The sequence below is a fragment of the Pelobates fuscus genome, chromosome 11 (assembly GCF_036172605.1).
Source record: "Pelobates fuscus isolate aPelFus1 chromosome 11, aPelFus1.pri, whole genome shotgun sequence".
NCBI lineage: Eukaryota > Metazoa > Chordata > Amphibia > Anura > Pelobatidae > Pelobates > Pelobates fuscus.
The window spans coordinates 125,472,941-125,492,079 of NC_086327.1; the positions used below are offsets into that span (position 1 = coordinate 125,472,941).

Below are 19,139 nucleotides of genomic sequence, written 5' to 3' on the forward strand. Positions count from 1 at the left end.
CTGTGATCTGGAGCTGATATTGAGCTCCAGAAAAGTGTGAGTGCAATATATTTATTCCTTATATTCTGCCTCTGCTGTAATAGACATACTACACTATATTAGTATTCCTGTCCCATTTTGTTTTCTCCCTTACATTGGACTCCACACAAGGACTTTAATTGCTAAGCGCTGATCCCCTGCATCCCCTGTTTAACCATTGTATACTGCTAGATCTTTCTTCTAGTCTGCTAAACCAGTCTGTTTGAATATAGAATTGTTCACATTAATAATAACAAACAAACTATGTTGTAACTCACTTTATGATCACCACTTAAATTTGCTACCATGACATCATCAGTCACTTTCCATTACGTGATATAATTATGTCTATGACAATAATTTTGTAATCTTTTCCAGACTCTGCTAAAAATTGTTAGAGAAACAGCTATGCTTTTAGCATTGTTGTCTAAATGTATTCCAAATGTTTATTTTAAAAAAAAAATCACTCTTGAAATAATTGCCTTTTATACACAGCAAATAATAATAATGTTGCCTTTTATAGACTGCAAAAAAACAGCTTTTCAGAGGGGATGTGATAATCATTTAGAAATGTATACGCTATAATACAAACAGCTATCTGTGATCTGTTTAATGATATGACCATAGAAAGGACAAGAGGTTATCAACTTGAAACATGAGGAAATGAGATTTCACCTAGATCAAATAATTGTTTTTCTTTACTGTGGAAACAACATATAAATGTATTTTGCTGTCTGTAATGTCAAACAAGGATATTCAGTGCTATACTAGTTAATCCAGATAGCTGATAAAATGTAAAATCTCATCATGTTTCAGACTTTATACTTCATTTCAGACTTCATAACACATATCCATAAACTATCTAGGTACATATGTATCAATTATTATAGTTTTTGTGTGAAGTGATATATGCATGGCATTATGAATTATCTATGCAATCTATATCTATACCATCTTTCCTCTAACTTTGCATTTCCTCTATTTTATATTCCGAATTCCTCATTGTCTTCTTAAATTCACTTAATCTAACTTAAATCTAAGCTATTTACAATTTATAGATAATGAATTACACAGTCCCAAAAATAGAGTTAAGTGGAGCAATCTCCTTGGAAACAACATGTTTATTTATTTATTTATTGTATTATTTATTACTGTTATTTATAAAGCACCAACGCATTCCACAGCGCTGTTGCTTGTTCTTTTTTTTCATATTGCACAAGTGTTGCTTTAAAATAAATGCCTGTGGGTGAAGGATGTGAGGCAGGAACAAACTTATAGTAGGTTTTGAGGGATCTACCTTGGAGCTTACAATCCAAAGGGAGATGGGGTACATGAAACATGCCAGTGTCATTTAAAGTTGTGCATAAATTATCGAGAACTTAACAGCATAGCTTTGTATTCTCAACTAACGTCATTACCTCGTCTGTTAAAATACATTTTCCATTGCAGAGAGGTAATATCATATTACATCTTATTTACCTTTAAATGGAAGCCTATCATTATTTGTCTGAAACTGTTTGTTTTATTTTAAGCATTAACTAGGAAATGTCTGGTGAAAATTTATCAGCATATTCCTAAGAAAAAAGGATAGGCTGACAGGTAAACAAAGAGCAGTATCTGAGCAAAGACGGAGCTTACATCATGTGTCTTGATGTTACTTTGAGTAAATAGGTAGAGACATGGATAATATGCTCTTTATTCTGCAAATCCTTTTGTTAAAAAACTGTAAGTTAATAAGGTGTTGAAAATGTGGAGATCGAGCAGGACTTTCCATCCAAACGATCATCAAGATAAAGAATCTTCTGTTGCTAAAGAATTTGGACTAAATGATAGTACTGGAAAGGATGCTGACTTGCTAATTTCACCTAAACTTGCACATGGGTTAAAAGGTACGCTTTAAAAATGCATGTATATTTTTCTTTATTGATGCTAAGAGATGGGGGAGCTCGAGAATTTTCTCTGTCTTTCAAAAGACCGTATCTAAATCGATTATAGGATGTTATTGACGTGAGTCAACTAGTGGTTTATTTGTTCAGTTTACCGAGGTGCAGTTAAATACCTTATTATTTGTTTTGTGTCATGCTATGAAAACTGCTAAAAAAAAAAATAGCTACATCAAAAGTCGATATGATATATATTTTTTTTAATTCTTTATTTTTATTGTGCAGGTGGGTACAGAATTTCAACAATTTGCCACAACAGCATATTCAAATGACAATATGTACACGTTAGTATGAGTGAACGCACATTTTAGTTATTACAGTTTTGACAAGCAGCGAAGCTCCAGCCCTTAGTAGCAAAAGTTAAATAGCCTAGGAGAGACGTCTGGCTGGTGTGCCTGAGTGTCTATATGTATATTAACCGTGGATATCTCACAGGATTGTTCCAGCGTGTGTGGGCCCGACCCATATGTGTGAGGGGGTCATCCCCTATGATGGGGTTCATCTACGTCAATGTTCAGGTGTGTGTTCGGGAGCCCTCGCTATGAGGCCAATAGGCCCGTTATAAGTGAGTGGGCGTCTTAAAGGTTGGCAAAACGTATGGCCGCTTTAAGAGCGGTTTCGCGTATGGTCGCGCGTTAGAGACTCAAGGTTAGGAAAGGAGGCTTGTGCCCTGTCCGGTATTCTAGTTTAGGCTTATGCAATTACGTGCGTGAGTGGGCACCTAGCACTGGTGATGTAGTGCGCCTCTGGTGATTCCCTTGGGTGCTGTATTGGTACAGAGGCGGGGGTGAGGGGCAGGGTTGTCCGCAGACTAATTCCGCTTGTCAGGAGGATTAAGTGAATAACAAAACATACAATAAAGCATTGTGGGAGCCTAATGCCCCAACGGAAATAACATAAAAATGAACAAAGTTATTTAGCCAAGTAGTATTTAGCCATGAAGTCGGCTGCCCTTAAAGGAGTAAGCTTGTGGTGGCAACAGTCTGATGCCCGTTAGGCTGGTTCCATGCTGCATGTGGGGGCTGCTGAAATGTCTCTTGCCTTGATTGCTGTTGTCTGCTTGGTCCGAGTCAGGTTTCGCTGGTGCTGCGGCGCGGAGTCCCCCCTCGTTACAGGTGATGTGAGAGAGTCTCTTGGGAGTCCCAGGGTGTCTAGTAGATCGGTTGCTTGTTGCAGGGTTTGCACCGAGTAGGTCATGTCACCCCTTTGTATTTGGAGTATTCTCGGTGATCTCCAACGGTAGCTAATGTCCAGGGCTCTAAGCTGGCTTGTGAAGGGTTGCAAGGACTTTCTCCACATCATGGTGTCCCCGGTGAGGTCTGCATAAAATGATAGTTTCATGTTTTCAAAGACATAGGGTGAGGCGCCCTTCAGTGCAGCCAGTAGCAGCATTTTATCTCTGAGGGAGTGGAAGCGAACCACCACGTCCCTAGACGCTAATGCTGGGGCTCCTCTCGGCTTCGGTATGAGAAACACCCCCTCAAAGGTTATGGTTTTTGCTTGCTTGGGCTGTAAGAGGGATTCCACCAACCTTCTCATAAGGTGCAGGAGCTCTCCGTTAGGTGTATCCTCAGGAATTCCGCGCACCTTGACGTTTGTGCGGCGCCTGGCATCTTCCGTTTGCGCAAAGCGTTGTTCCAGGGTGGCTTGCTGCTTCTTTAGGGCCTGTACCTCCTCTTCTAGTGCCTTTATCGACTTTGTGTGGCTGTCTGATGCCGTCTCCACGGTTTCAGTCTGCCAACTAGGCCTGAAAGGTCAGTCCGGATCGTGGCCATGTCGGCTTGCAGCGTTTTTTGGAGGTCGGCTAGCATGTCTCTCAGCACTGCCGCCGTCACAGGCATTGGTTGTGTGCCCTGTCCGCCGTGACTCTGCATTGTAACATCTCCTTGGAGGAGTCAGTGTTGTCGTCTCCAAAAGTTGATATGATATTTTAGTGTTTTCCTCAACTTTCCTCAACTTCATATACAGTGAGGGAAAACATTTTTTGATCCTGTGCTGATTTTGAATGTTTGCCCACTGACAAAGAAATGATCAGGCTATAATTTTAATGGTAGGTGTATTTTAACAGTGAGAGACAGAATAAAAAAAAAAATCCTGAAAAACGCATGTCAAAAACGTTATAACATTCTCTCACTGTTAGTCTTTGAGACTACAGATACTCGGAAACCGGACTATTGCATTCCGGACGCTACAGCTTTTCAGAGCCAGTGTCTCCAACTCCCCAACAGACATAACACGAAACTGGGCAGTGAGTAAAGGCGTATGCCGAGCCTACTCACCACGTTCTCTTGCAAGAGACAGTTTTTGGGGAATTTTGGTACATTAGTGATGGTGTTGAAAATATTTCTCATTTAAAACAATTTGCACTATTATGTGTATTTATGTATTTCCTTTACATGTGCTGTGAGCTGTGTTAACATGGGGCCATCTACTGACCATTGAGTATTACTGCAATACTTTTCACAATTTATAGTTGGTCTTGGGTTTTTCACGTAAACGTTTATTTCATTTTTTTTTTCATACTGCTCCACTCTTATTTATACATTTTCTTTGTTTGATTCTGATTTGTGTGCTGGGGGTATAACACATTGAGTGTGTTAGCAGCATTACAAATAATTCCTACCAACTCTAGGTACATAACATTTAAATATCAGAGTGCTCCAAAATTAAATCAAATTGTCATATTCCTGCATATAAATACACGTCTGTAAAAATGTGTACTCCAGAAACGGAATATGGGCAAATCTTACATGTAACTGTACAATGAGTTGTGGAATTAGTTTGAATTTAGCTTGGGACAAACAAAATAATTTGTGAGATGTGTTTGGATGTGTTTGGAAATATGAACATATTAACAGATAGATCTTGCAATTGAAGCAATATTATAAATAGCCAATGTATATTGAGCTCCAGGAATGTTAGTAAATCTTATCAGTGTTTCTCATCTACAGATTCCAAACTAAATAATCATACATCTCAGAAGTACGTGGGTGTCAGAGTAAGGTTACCAGTGAAAGAAATGCTGAATAAAATAAGATCAGCAAAGAATGGATATTCTAATGTCTCCAAGGTATACAGTGTCACCATGATTGGTACCATGTAAGATGTATGGCACGGGATACGTATTACTGTTTTAGAATGTTGTATTGCTAGTGCCCATTCTATCCCTTACTCTTATTACTCAGCGGTATTGAGGTATCCATGCATACTCAATATTAACACAATTACATTCGTGCATTTAGACATTATATACAGATATACAGACGTACTGCAAGTTGGTCAGATTTGGGCTGATCGAGTGATCGTACGAAGCTAAACAATATTCCCAACACAATTAAAAAAAAAATTCACCAAGCTATAGTATGTTTGTCTGTTGTGGCCACTTGAAGACATGACTATGGTCCTGCGTTGGGCAGGTCATCTTGAGTGTCATCACACTCTTCCAAAGAGAACATGTGGTGTCAGTAGGTGATTTAATCAGAGATCTGTTGAATAATACAAAGCATTCCTCAGTTCAATAACGAAGAATAGGTTCTTTAAACTCTGTTGCTGTGTTTCCATGCAACAAGATAAAGCAATATTTGATAGAAATCTATAATTCAGTTTAGTTTAAGCAACAAATTGGGAGCATACTGTTCTTCCAGGGTAATTCTGAGTTTGTGGAAAATTGACTTATTTTATTTGTACACCATGTATAATTTAGTAAGAATAAAAGTTACTCTTTAACAACCTCATTATTTTGAAATGATGTGTTTCCATTTTTATAGAACATGTGGGTGTAAGCAATGAATAATTCTACGTTTGTAGACCACTTAAACTGGTGAACAGATTCAATTATGATCATCACAAAGTTCAAATCTATTTCAAGTTGCTATATAATGACGTCTTGAAAATTCATGATCAAAACGCCACAAAAAAATTCAAAAAATTGGGCAATTTCGGCTACCCAAATGAACGATTTTTAAATCAGAAACTTTTAAAACATATAAAACAGTCTGTAATATGCAAAATGTTTGAAATGTCTGCCCCTATAATGTTTACAGGACGTGTTTCATTACTTTCGAGACAGCAATATTGATGATCTATATACTTTCTGATTCACTTAGATGTAAAATTATCAAATTCAAAAAGATTTTCTTCAGTCCCAGAGAAGTAATATAAAGAGATTAGTTTTTTTTCTTTTTATTGTAATTTTTCTATTACATGCTTTATTTACAAACACAGAAGAAGCATTTTTTCTATTTTTTTTAAAAGCATGATGCTACTAACACAATATTGACAACACCCATGGGTTCGCAGAAAATAAATGATGACAAAGGCCCTGTTGTGGGCCAAAATGTTGCTTTCATCTACTCCTATAAAACTGCTCATTTTAGATTTACCTTGAGTGCCTCGGCCATCATTTATTTTCTGCAAATCACATTGTGAAGATTGGCCAACCTCAGGCCCGGGTTGCACCCTGGAATCCATGAGAGTATGGTATCCTTTACTGTAATTACATTAATACCCATGGGTTCTGCAGCATGTATTCATATACATACAAACTAACAAAACAAAATAAGATAACACGTAACTGATGAATTGTGGGAAAATTCTGATTTCATAGTGGGAGCTTGCTTTAAGTTTGAAAAGAAACTATGCAAACTAGTACTTCATTGGGTGAATATAATGTGACTCAACATGAAATACATAAAAGGTCTATTCTTTTTTTTCTGTATGTTTAAAGGTTTTGGATTCCGAATCCAGAAGACAATCCAAGGTCAGAAAAGGTAAATAAAAATGTAGTTAATAATTCTTTTAAAATTCAAATAAATTTGAGATCATGTGGAACTACAAAGGACCTTGGGCCAATATACATCATATTTTTTTAAAATAGAATGTTGTTCTTAAGGAAACGTAGGCACACGTTATGGTGGTCCTACAGCAAGATTCAGGTGTTTTGGCTTGATATCAAACTCCTCGTAAAGAAAGTGACTCTTTTTTTTTGCTGCTTTTTAACCTACAATATTACATGCTCATGTACTTCATTTCTCCCTAAAGCTGGGTTAAAGTAGCCGAACTGGAACCATAGCTGACTTAGAGCATTTTTTCAGTCCAGCTACTTCGACCTTAAATTGGAAATTCACATTGAGTAACAAGTAGCTCTATTCATGAAAAGTGTTCACCCCTCCACCCCACACACAAACTGAATTGTGGGCCTAGTGGGACTCCTATCTCGCCTTCCAGAAAAATAAATCAATCTCCTAATCCTAGCGGCAGTAAAAAAAAAACAATTAAATAATTATTTACCATTTGTAATCACTTTATTGCAGAATGTTCTTTCATGTTTACATCATATTAATTTATCATGGTTTATGACCTGTTGTATCTCAATAGAATATGCTTTTGTCCACACCTCAACCTGACCCCCTTCTTTCTGTACCATCTCCATTTTCTTATTCTTTTTTAAATGTTTAATAAACTTTTCATGCTGAAAAAAATTGAATTTGTCCTGTATACAATTAGTTTTGGACCAATGATCTTCTTTTACTTTAACGTAACAGTGGATTAGGCATGGTATAGGCATATAATGTGTCTGCACCAACATATTTCTTATCTGATATTCCCCAATTGTCCATATCAAAAAATGGCCACTGTATTAATTAAAGGCTCCCTAATAAAATTACTAAATTATTTTCTATTATAACGTAAAAACAAATATTTCTAAATATGTGTCTGTAAATCTCTTATTTTTACAGGAAAAATGAGATATATGTACTCAGCAAGAAGACCAAGGCAGGTATGATAATATTTAATAGATCACTAAAACAGTCCAACGTTTTTCATAAAGTCAGACTGGGTGTATGTTTATTACAAATCATTGTTATATTTAAATGCTTCTGAATTAGATATTTTGTGCATTATTCTCAAATCAAACAATTATTAAATGAACAATCCAGCACAGTTGATTTAGAGACCCTGTTCCCATTAAATAACAGTTACTACTTATTTAAAATCCTGCTGCTCTCTGCCCCCTACTGATGATCTCTTGTGTAATACAGAACATCTCATAGAGAAGAAGGTACATACATGGCAACCACCATAATCTTACGACAGTGCTTCTCATAGTGAAGTATTGCCACTAATGCTTCTCTAGCAGAGGCCTCACTTCAAGCCAGTGGCGTACATACCAGGGTCGCAGGGGTCGCGGTTGCGACCGGGCCCGGCCCACCAGGGGGCCCGGCCGCCCCTGCGACCCGGTATGTACGCTCTGGGCCAGCCTCTTCTCCTGGGGGGCCCAGGAGCCGGCCACCTCCGGGCCCCCCGAGGCTGGCCCTGCTTACACCCGGCGGCCGGCGGGTGCGCGAGGGAGCACTCTCCCCTGAGTGCTTCCTCTTCAGCTCCCTCGCGCACCGCATTGATACCGGAGCCGGAAGATGATGTCATCTTCCGGCGCCGGTATCAGTACGCGGCGAGCAAGGGAGCTGAAGAGGAAGCACTCAGGGGAGAGTGCTCCCTCGCGCACCCGCAGGACCAGCCAGCCCGCCGGGTGACCGCCCCCCCCCCAGGAGCCCAGCAGCACCACTGGACCCCAGGGAATCCCCTCAGCACTCCAAAAGGTAAGGAGGCTGGGGGGATTAAATTAAAAAAACATGTGTAAGTGTAAGTGTGTGTGTGTGTGAGTGTTAGTGTGTGTGTGTTAGTGTGTGTGTGTGAGTGAGTGTTAGTGTGTGTGTGTGTGAGTGAGTGTTAGTGTGTGTGTGTGTGTGTGTTAGTGTGTGTGAGCGTTAGTGTGTGTGTGTGTTAGTGTGTGTGAGCGTTAGTGTGTGTGTGTTAGTGTGTGTGAGCGTTAGTGTGTGTGTGTTAGTGTGTGTGAGCGTTAGTGTGTGTGTGTTAGTGTGTGTGTGTTAGTGTGAGTGTGTTAGTGTGAGTGTTGGTGTTTGTGTTAGAGTGTGTGTCTGCTAGTGAGTGTGTTACTGTGTGTCTGTTACTGAGTGTGTTTGTGTGTGTGTGTGTGTTAGTGAGTCTGTTTGATGTCTGTTAGTGAGTGTGTGTTTGTCAGTGAGAGTGTATGTTTTGTAAGTGAGTGTGTATGTATGTCTGCCGCTGAGTGTGTCTTTGTCAGTAAATGTGTGTGTCTGTTAGCTAGTGTGTATGCATTTGTTCGTGAGAGTGTGTGTGTGTGTGTCTTCAGCACTTACCTTTCTCCAGCGCCGGACTCCCATGGTGCTGGGGATCCCTCCGCCTCTCAGCGCCGAATGCGCATGCACGGCAAGAGCCGCGCACGCATTCAAACCGCCCATAGGAAAGCATTACTCAATGCTTTCCTATGGACGTTCAGTGTCTTAAAATGGCGCAAGCGCCTCTAGCGGCTGTCAGTGAGACAGCCACTAGAGGCTGGATTAACCCTCAGTGAAACATAACAGTTTCTCTGAAACTGCTATGCTTTCAGCTGCAGGGTTAAAACTAGAGGGACCTGACACCCAGACCACTTCATTGAGCTGATGTGATCTGGGTGTCTGTAGTGGTCCTTTAAGTGTGTGTGCATCTGCATGCAGTGGCGTACATACCGCGGTCGCAACCCCTGCGACCAGGTGCCCGCCGCCATGTGTTGCTGCCCCGGCCCGCGCAGAGTGGGGGGGGGGGGGGGGGCCCACGGATCAATTTTTGCACCGGGGCCCCATGGGTCATGTGTACGCCACTGCTTCAAGCCCTCGAAGCATGTGAGAAAGACCTCCCTTACTGCTGATTGACAACTGAGAGGGTGCATTCGTCTTCAATATGTATAATAATTTTGTTGTGAGCATTAGCATGAGTGATAATTTTAATAGATATCTGAATAACATGAATAAAATGCCCAACCCCAATAAACATATATATATGGATCTTGTATGTTGCATGACTTGGCTCCAGCAGCACCCTATGATGAATGCATGTTCAGGTGAGTACAGCCCTCTTGGACCAGGCCAACTCCCTGGTTTTGCACCCCTCCCCATCACAGGTTCCTGATTCCAGGGCCATATTTAACCTTGCCCTGGAGAGAGTCCCAGGTGGAAATATTTCCCAAGTAAGTGGATTAATCTCATAAGAGAGTAGAGTAGGACCTGCCAAAAACAGGGTACGTTGACGTTGTGGCAGGCTTATGCAACGTATGATCATATAATGTAACTAAACCCCCATTATTTTTGCCTAGGTGAGGTGTTTTACATAAAACTATTACATTCTGTGAGACTTGAACTTGCTGTTTAGTGAATGAGTGAGTGCGCAGGATATTGTATGTTGTATGAATTGGCCCCAGCAGCACCCTATACTGTATGCATGTTTAGGTGAATGCATCTTCTTGGTTTGTATATATATATACATATGTATATCATTGAGGTTCCTGCATTGGCCTGAAAGTCCAAAAAGTCCAAGGCTTCCTTTAAATAAATTGGGAAGTGGCTCAGCCAGTCCTCATGCTTCCATTATCAGGGATTATAATAATCAGATAAGATAAGATAAGATAAGATACGTGCTGCCAACATTGATAGTAGCTGCAAAAGTTTACTGAATGTTCTGTTTTGAATGTGTGCTAAGAAATGTTCCCCTTAGATCAGTATGTATACAGAGACCTCCTATGAATTGCAATTAAAGGAAGAGCCTTTTAGAGTAAGTACTAGAGATGTCGCGAACATAACATTTTCCATTTGCGAACGGCGAACAAGAATTTCCGCAAATGTTCGCGAATGGGCGAACAGGGCGAACCTCCATAGACTTCAACAGGCAGGCGAATTTTAAAACCTACAGGGACTCTTTCTAGCCACAATAGTGATGGAAAAGATGTTTCAAGGGGACTAACACCTGGACTGTGGCATGCCGGAGGGGGATCCATGGCAAAACTCCCATGGAAAATTTCATAGTTGATGCAGAGTCTGGTTTTAATCCATAAAGGGCATAAATCACCTAACATTCCTAAATTGTTTGAATAACGTGCTTTAAAACATCAGGTATGATGTTGTATCGATCAGGTAGTGTAAGGGTTACGCCCGCTTCACAGTGACAGACCAAACTCCCCGTTTAACGCACCGCAAACTACTGTAAACAGTCCATTTGCACAACCGCAAACTCCTTGGTATTTGCACAAGATTGGATACCAAACTAGCCATGTCCCGTTCCTTGTCCTTACTGATGTAATTGAAGGTCTCTTCCTCCACCCAGCCACGTACAACACCAAGGGTCCCCGAAAGGTGACAACAAGCCCCCTGGGACGCCTGCTGTGTTTGGTCTTCCCCCTCCTTAAAGCCACCTTCCTCCTCTGACTCCTCTTCTTCAGACTCCTCTCTCTGCGTTGCCTCTCTCTGCATTATTATAAGGTGTGTTAAGTAGTACTATTCCTATCAGTTTAATCCATGTTACGTCCCCTATCAGGGGATGTGTATATGGCATCGATTTTAGGAATCGGGAGATGGAAAAAGATGCTTGGTCGGTCCTCCTACTTCAAATTTGGGGCACTGCGCGTGCAATCTAATGTGCCACCAGATAGGAGTGGTGTGTTAAGTAGTACTATTCTTATCAGTTTAATCCCTGTTACATCCCCTATCAGGGGACGTGTATATGGCATCGATTTTAGGAACCGGGAGATGGAAAAAGATGATTGGTCGGTCCTCCTACTTCAAATTTGGGGCACTGCGCGTGCAATCTAATGTGCCACCAGATAGGAGTGGTTGTCAGGGTCTTACCTGAGTTGGGAGTCTGTAGCGCAGATATGTTGCTCACCCTTGCAGATAGCCACAGGCCGAGGTGGTCAGGTAAGAATTCACCTGGCCTGTGGGTCTGTGCACGGGGGCTGTGCAGGATGCAGTACCAAATACGCAGGACAGGCAAGGACAGAACCAGCAGGATAGTCGAGGGATAGCCGAGGTCAAAGGATGCCAGAGGTCAGGAACAATGAGGAGTAGCCGAAGTCAAGGGATGCCAGAGGTCAGAATAAACGTAGTCACAAGCCGAGGTCAAAGAAACAAAGCAGATAAACTGGAACACTGGTACAACACAGCAACACTAGATCAAAGACTTGACACTGAGCACAGGAAGAGGCTGGGTTTAAATACCCTGCTGATGACCGATGAGAGTCAGGTGAGACACAGCCAAGTCAAGGTGCAGCCCCCGGTGTATAAGCCATGCCAGGATGAACAGGACCGAACTCAGTAGTCTCTGTGTAAAGCTGCTGTGGCTCAGAGGTAGAAATCAGGACTAGGACTGATAAGTTCCCCGGTTCAAGTCCCCTGTTGGGAACTCCAGGAGCGGCCACGTCTGGCTGTCTGTCTAACAGATGAGTACCCTGACAGTACCTCCCCCTTTAAAAACGACCTCTGGGCGTAAGCAGGTTCCTCATCGAAATAATCCGCCTCTCCAGAGTCACTCTCAGAATCCATCGAGTCCCCATAGTGAAAGTCCTCAGTATGGAATCCCTTATTAGCTCGGGATTTCCCAGTACCAGCTTCTGGTACGGCTGACAATCTGTCTAGGTTCCGGGTAGGGGTGACAAAAACTTCCACAACTTCGGCAGGAACAGTGCTCGTAGCTAGCAGTGCTTTTTCGAACACTTCTAGGTCTTTTTTACAGACCGTAGTGCCATTAGAAGCAATGACACAATCCATAGGTAAATCCTTTTCAAGTGGACAGGAAGTAGTGGTGGTACTACAGGAAGTAACTTTGGTAGTAGATGCAGACGACTCTGGAGCAGGAGGTATAGCATTTTCCATGGAAGCCAAGCCTGGGCAGGAATAACGGCTCCCTTGTAGCTCTTTAGGCTGATATGCGGTGTACACTGGACGAAGAATATTATTACCCAGTCGGAGAGCTGGAGGTCTAGGAGGGCGAACAGGACAAAGCGTGATGAAGTGTCCTCCTTCTCCACAGTAAAAACACAGACCATGGCTTCTCCTTCGGTCCCTCTCCCTAGGTGTGACTTTGCAGTGGACACGTCCAATTTGCATAGGTTCCTCAGGATCAAGTGGAACACAGGATACCTCTGGAGTTTTCCTGGGAACTGGATCATAAGAGGGCATCACTGGGGTGTGGTGATAGTACTCGGTTCCTTGGTAACGTAGACTCCGCGATTTTTTAGTAGGTGGAGCTGGCTTGGGCTTAGTGGTCCTGCACTGTGAGTCCATAGCAATAATAAAGGATTCCCAGCTGACAAGGACAGGACTCTTCCTCTGCAACATTTGGTAAGACCAAACTTTGATGCGTCCAGACAACAGGTTGATAGCCGCTCTGACCCTGATGAAATCCGTGGCGTAAGTTCGAGGCTTTAAAGAAAACAATACCTCGCAATCCATCCTGAATGACTGAAAGGACGTGTAGTTACCATCAAATCTGTCGGGCATGATGACAAAGGGTTCCGGAGCTGGATGTACTGCGCCTTTAAGAGAAAAAATTTCCTGCTGCAACTCCGAAACAGTCTGGGCCAGGCTGGACACTTGCTGGAGTGAGGGTGAGCACATTTCTGCGGACTCCATATTGGTCGAGTCTTTTGTCAGGGTCTTACCTGAGTTGGGAGTCTGTAGCGCAGATATGTTGCTCACCCTTGCAGATAGCCACAGGCCGAGGTGGTCAGGTAAGAATTCACCTGGCCTGTGGGTCTGTGCACGGGGGCTGTGCAGGATGCAGTACCAAATACGCAGGACAGGCAAGGACAGAACCAGCAGGATAGTCGAGGGATAGCCGAGGTCAAAGGATGCCAGAGGTCAGGAACAATGAGGAGTAGCCGAAGTCAAGGGATGCCAGAGGTCAGAATAAACGTAGTCACAAGCCGAGGTCAAAGAAACGAAGCAGATAAACTGGAACACTGGTACAACACAGCAACACTAGATCAAAGACTTGACACTGAGCACAGGAAGAGGCTGGGTTTAAATACCCTGCTGATGACCGATGAGAGTCAGGTGAGACACAGCCAAGTCAAGGTGCAGCCCCCGGTGTATAAGCCATGCCAGGATGAACAGGACCGGACTCAGTAGTCTCTGTGTAAAGCTGCTGTGGCTCAGAGGTAGAAATCAGGACTAGGACTGATAAGTTCCCCGGTTCAAGTCCCCTGTTGGGAACTCCAGGAGCGGCCACGTCTGGCTGTCTGTCTAACAGATGAGTACCCTGACAGTGGTGTGTTAAGTAGTACTATTCTTATCAGTTTAATCCCTGTCACGTTCCCCTCATCAGGCCTTTTTTAGTCGAATGTATCGCCCACTGTCAGTCCATTCGGGATCCATCCCTCATTCATCTTAATAAAGGTGAGGTAATCTAGACTTTATTGACCTAGGCGACTTCTCTTCTCATACCTCCTGCTGCACTGAATGTCCTTTCTGACAGGACACTTGAAGCGGGGCAGGCCAGAAGTTCTATCACAAATTGGGATAGCTCAGGCCACAGGTCAAGCCTGCACACCCAGTAGTCAAGGGGTTCATCGCTCCTCAGAGTGTCAATATCTGCAGTTAAGGCGAGGTAGTCTGCTACCTGTCGGTCGATTCGTTCTCTGAGGGAGGACCCCGAAGGGCTGTGGCGATGCGTAGGACTTAAAAAGATCTGCATGTCCTCCATCAACAACACGTCTGTAAAGCGTCCTTTCCTTGCCGGCGTGGTCGTGGGAGGATTACTTTCACCTCTTCCCCTGTTAGATTTCCGTTGTGCTGTGACATCACCCTTATATGCTGTGTAAAGCATACTTTTTAAATTTATTTTGGAACTGCTGCATCCTTTCCGACTTGCGGTAATTCGGTAACATTTCAGGCACTTTCTGCTTATACCAGGGGTCTAGTAGCGTGGACACCCAGTATAGGTTGTTCTCCTTCAGCCTTTTTATACGAGGGTCCCTCAACAGGCATGACAGCATGAAAGACCCCATTTGCACAAGGTTGGATGCCGAGGGGGCGGAGCCGAGCAAGCAAGCTGGCTGGTCGCACATCGCATGGGCTCCAGCTTTCTGGGCTCCATAACATTGCCAAATCGAGACACAGCGACAAGAGAAGCGAGCAACCAAGACAATTGGACTCACACTGAGCCTGTGCACACAACGATACCCATATCGAACCCCGGCATGCCCGGGAACCGCTACAGCTGGCTTGGGCCTACTGGAGGAGGTGAGGGGGAAGGACGGCCGCCTTCCCGCCCTACTCAAAGGCCCCCAAGCGTTCGAAAATCGCTTCCCCCCCCTATGGACCGGTGGGGGTCATCCCGGTCCCTGCCTGAAGGGAGACCCCACACGCCGCACCGAACAACGGTTCCCGCCAGCCTGCCAAGCAACGCGGTAGTGAGGGCCCCCAAGATGGCGGCTCTGCTAGAACCAGATAAGCGAGGTCAGCGACGACCAGATCCAACCCCAGGCACCACTGCCACTGCTGATGACCCCATCGATGTGCTGTTTGACCGCTTCTGGGCAAAGTGGCTGAAGTGTTTACAAGCAGGGACAGCCCAACCCACGCCGTCTTCACAGGCGAAAGACTATGGCGGGGGGGAAATGGAGCCTCCACCTCAGGGCACAAAGAAAAGGCCAAAAGCGATCTCCCACAAAAGAGACCCTCCCGGGCTGGGAGCAACCAGGGGCATGCCCCGCAAGCATCGACCACACCAGCGGAAAGATGCCACCTGAAGACACACGCAAAGATTTGCAACTCTCCGCCAGTTCCCGACAGGGACGACCATGGGCCATTACGGATCCCAGGTCAGTGGCAAGAAGGTGCTAGCTCCAACGCAGCCCCGGGGCAGAGGGGACCACCCACCACCACAACGCCATACGACCCCCACCAAGTATCGACACCCGTACAAGATAAGAGGTACAGGGGTCCGCCACGAACACCGACTCCATGCAAGCACAACGCCAGGGCCACAACAGGAGGGGAGCGACACTGCTGCTTCTCAGGGCCCCAGGGACCGAGCTCACCTACCAAGCCTGTACCCAAGCAGTGGAAAAGAGGCAGAAGCTCCTAACCGGGACTGCGAAACACTAACCCGTCCGGCACATGGCTCAGACCTTCCCAGCAGGGGTATTGGCTGATAGATGGCCTGTAAGCCGTAGCCCCACCACAGGCCGCCCGCAGTTATGGACTCTTGGTGGACAATACAGCAGGCAAATAGTTGTAAGGACATAACTGTTCTGATCCGGCTGTCCTGAGCACTTACTGTTTATGTCTGTTTGCTTATAATATTAATCGGCTGACCTAAGGCACTCACTTTTAATAGTATGTACATAGATGTGACACTACAGAATAGCATGTTTTTTTTAGGCACAGCTTTTCGGTTGGATGTACAGCGTAGACCTGTGCCCCCAGCTACCACGCTTACTCCTCATTACGGGTGTACAAACAAGTGCAGTTTAAGCAATATGTTAATATATGTTAATATACGTACTAATACGCTACAGCTGAACCTAGCATGTATGACAATGTTTAAATAATATAAAAAAGCAAACTGTGCCTTAACCTTATGGCTAGCACCTAACGACTACTAAGCTACAGAAATACTCGTAGATCAACATATTACAAGTTTTCTCCTATGTGGACGTTATTGTCAGACTAATCAATATGTATATGCTGTGCTTACTGACATCTCCACCTCTGACACGACTTGCTTAGGCAGGTTAACTACTCTAACACACACAACTTACCCTTTGACTCCACATGAGTTCTCTTTAACTCTTATAAGCGGAACATAGTTCAGTCTGGTTATGCTTATTGTTTAATACTCAACTTGTTCCATATTCTGATTCTCAAAAACAAAAAATGTGCAAAGTTTCTAAATGCCATACCAATGTTAAACTATGACTGCATAATTGTTTGCACCGGCTGTCGTGGCAGTGCAAACGTGTTTGTTCTCTTTATGCACAAATAAAATAAAGATTGACAAAAAAAAAGGTTGGATGCCGAGCTACTCATGTCCCGTTCCTCGTCCTCAGTGTTCTCACTGAAGGTATGTTCTTCCCCCCAGCCACGTACAACACCACGGGTACCAGATAGGTGACAACGAGCACCCTGGGATGCCTGTTGTGGTTGGTCTTGCTCCTCCTCCTCAAAGCCACATTCCTCCTCTGACTCCTCTTCCTCACAATCCTCTTCCAGCGTTGCCGCAGGTCCAGCAAGCGATGCTGATAAGGCTGTTTCTGGTGGTGATGGTGACCACAACTCTTCCTCTACATGCTCATCTACGGCCTGATCCAGCACTCTTCGCAGGGCACGCTCCAGGAGGAAAATAAATGGTATGATGTCGCTAATGGTGCCTTCGGTGCGACTGACTAGGTTTGTCACCTCCTCAAAAGGACGCATGAGCCTACAGGCGTCTAGTAACATGGCAAAATAATTCACAGCTCCGCAGAGGCTGTCCTAGCACCCCGGTCATACAAATAGTCGTTAACGGCTTTTTCTTGTTGGAGCAGGCGGTCGAACATTAGGAGTGTTAAATTCCAACGTGTCGGGCTGTCGTAAATCAAGCGCCTCACTGGCATGTTTCGCCGCTGGATATCTGAAAAGTGCGCCATGGCCGTGTAGGAACGCCTGAAATGGCCACACACCTTCCTGGCCTGCTTCAGGACGTCCTGTAAGCCTGGGTACTTATGCACAAAGCGTTGTACGATCAGATTACACACATGTGCCATGCACAGCACATGTGTCAACTTTCCCAAATTCAATGCCGCCAACAAATTTCTTCCGTTTTCACAAACCACTTTGCCGATCTCCAGTTGGTGTGGAGTCAGCCACTGATCGACCTGTGCGTTCAGGGCAGACAGGAGTGCTGGTCTGGTGTGACTCTCTGCTTTCAGGCAAGTCAACTCCAAGACGGCGTGACACTGCCATATCCGGGATGTGGAATAGTACCTGGGGAGCTGGGGGGGTGCCGTTGATGTGGAGCAAGACGCAGCAGCAGAAGAGGACTCAGCTGAGGAGGTTATGGAAGAGGATGGAGTAGGAGGAGTAGAGGAGGTGGCAGCAGGCCTGCCTGCAATTCGTGGCGGTGTCACCAGCTCCTCTGCAGAGCCACGCATTCCATGCTTGGCAGCCGTCAGCAGGTTTACCCAATGCGCAGTGTAGGTGATATACCTGCCCTGACCATGCTTTGCAGACCAGGTATCAGTGGTCAGATGGACCCTTGCCCCAACACTGTGTGCCAATCATGCCATTACTTCCTTTTGCACAATCGAGTACAGGTTGGGGATTGCCTTATGTGCAAAGAAATTTCGGCCGGGTACCTTCCACTGCGGTGTCCAAATAGCTACAAATTTTTGGAATGCCTCAGACTCCACCAGCTTGTATGGTAAAAGCTGGTGGGCTAAGAATTCAGACAAGCCAGCTGTCAGATGCCGGGCAAGGGGGTGACTTTGTGACATTGGCTTCTTATGCTCAAACATGTCCTTGACAGACACCTGGCTGTGGGCAGATGAGCGGGAACTGCTCAAGGCGAGAGATGGAGTGGCGGATGGTTGAGAGGGGGCAAGGAGGACAGCAGTGGTTGACGTGGCTGAAGATGCTGGACCAGGAGGAGGATGGCGGCTTTGAGTTTGTGTGCTGCTTGTACTCATGTGTTGATCCCATAGGTGTTTGTGATGTGCGATCATGTGCCTTCGCAAAGCAGTTGTACCTAGGTGGGTGTTGGACTTCCCACGACTCAGTTTCTTTTGGCACAGGTTGCAAATGGCATCGCTGTTGTCAGAGGCAGACACACAAAAAAAAGCCACACTGCTGAGCTCTGCAATGACGGCATTCTGGTGGTGGCAACTGCTTGCGTTGATTGGCGTGCTGTCTGGCTGACCCCGGGTGCCGATGCATGCTGTCTGACTGTGCCACTAGCTCCTTGCGATGACCTCCCCCTGCTTCCAACTCGTCTCCTCCTCCTCTCTGTCTCCCCATCTGAACTTTCCCCCTGTTCTTCTTCTCTTCTAGCGGGCACCCACGTAACATCCATGGATGCATCGTCATCCTTAACCGCTTCACTTGTATCTGACAACTCAGCAAAGGAAGCAGCAGCGGGTACAACATCATCATCATCACACCGTACGTCCATGTGTGTAATGCTGCCTGACTGAGACATATCCCTGTTATCTACATCCTCTGGCAATAATGGTTGCGCATCACTCATTTCTTCCAACTGATGTGTAACTAACTCCTCTGACAGATCAAGTGAAGCGGCTGTGGTGCTAGTGTTGGTTGTGGTGGCCGGCGGGTGGATTGGTAACTTGAG

The 19,139-nt window shown here is 44.7% G+C and overlaps 1 protein-coding gene across 1 annotated transcript in view; it reads left to right on the forward strand.

Annotated features, from left to right (window-relative positions):
• Positions 1-1,765: 1,765 nt before the first annotated feature.
• The window catches only part of LOC134576980 (E3 ubiquitin-protein ligase HACE1-like), a 29,328-nt gene continuing 11,954 nt past the window's right edge, over positions 1,766-19,139 (forward strand). The window contains exons 1-4 of the mRNA XM_063435633.1: positions 1,766-1,907; positions 4,913-5,031; positions 6,688-6,730; positions 7,700-7,740. Coding sequence (XP_063291703.1) covers positions 1,766-1,907; positions 4,913-5,031; positions 6,688-6,730; positions 7,700-7,740 — 345 coding nt within the window. The remainder of the gene's footprint in view (positions 1,908-4,912; positions 5,032-6,687; positions 6,731-7,699; positions 7,741-19,139) is intronic.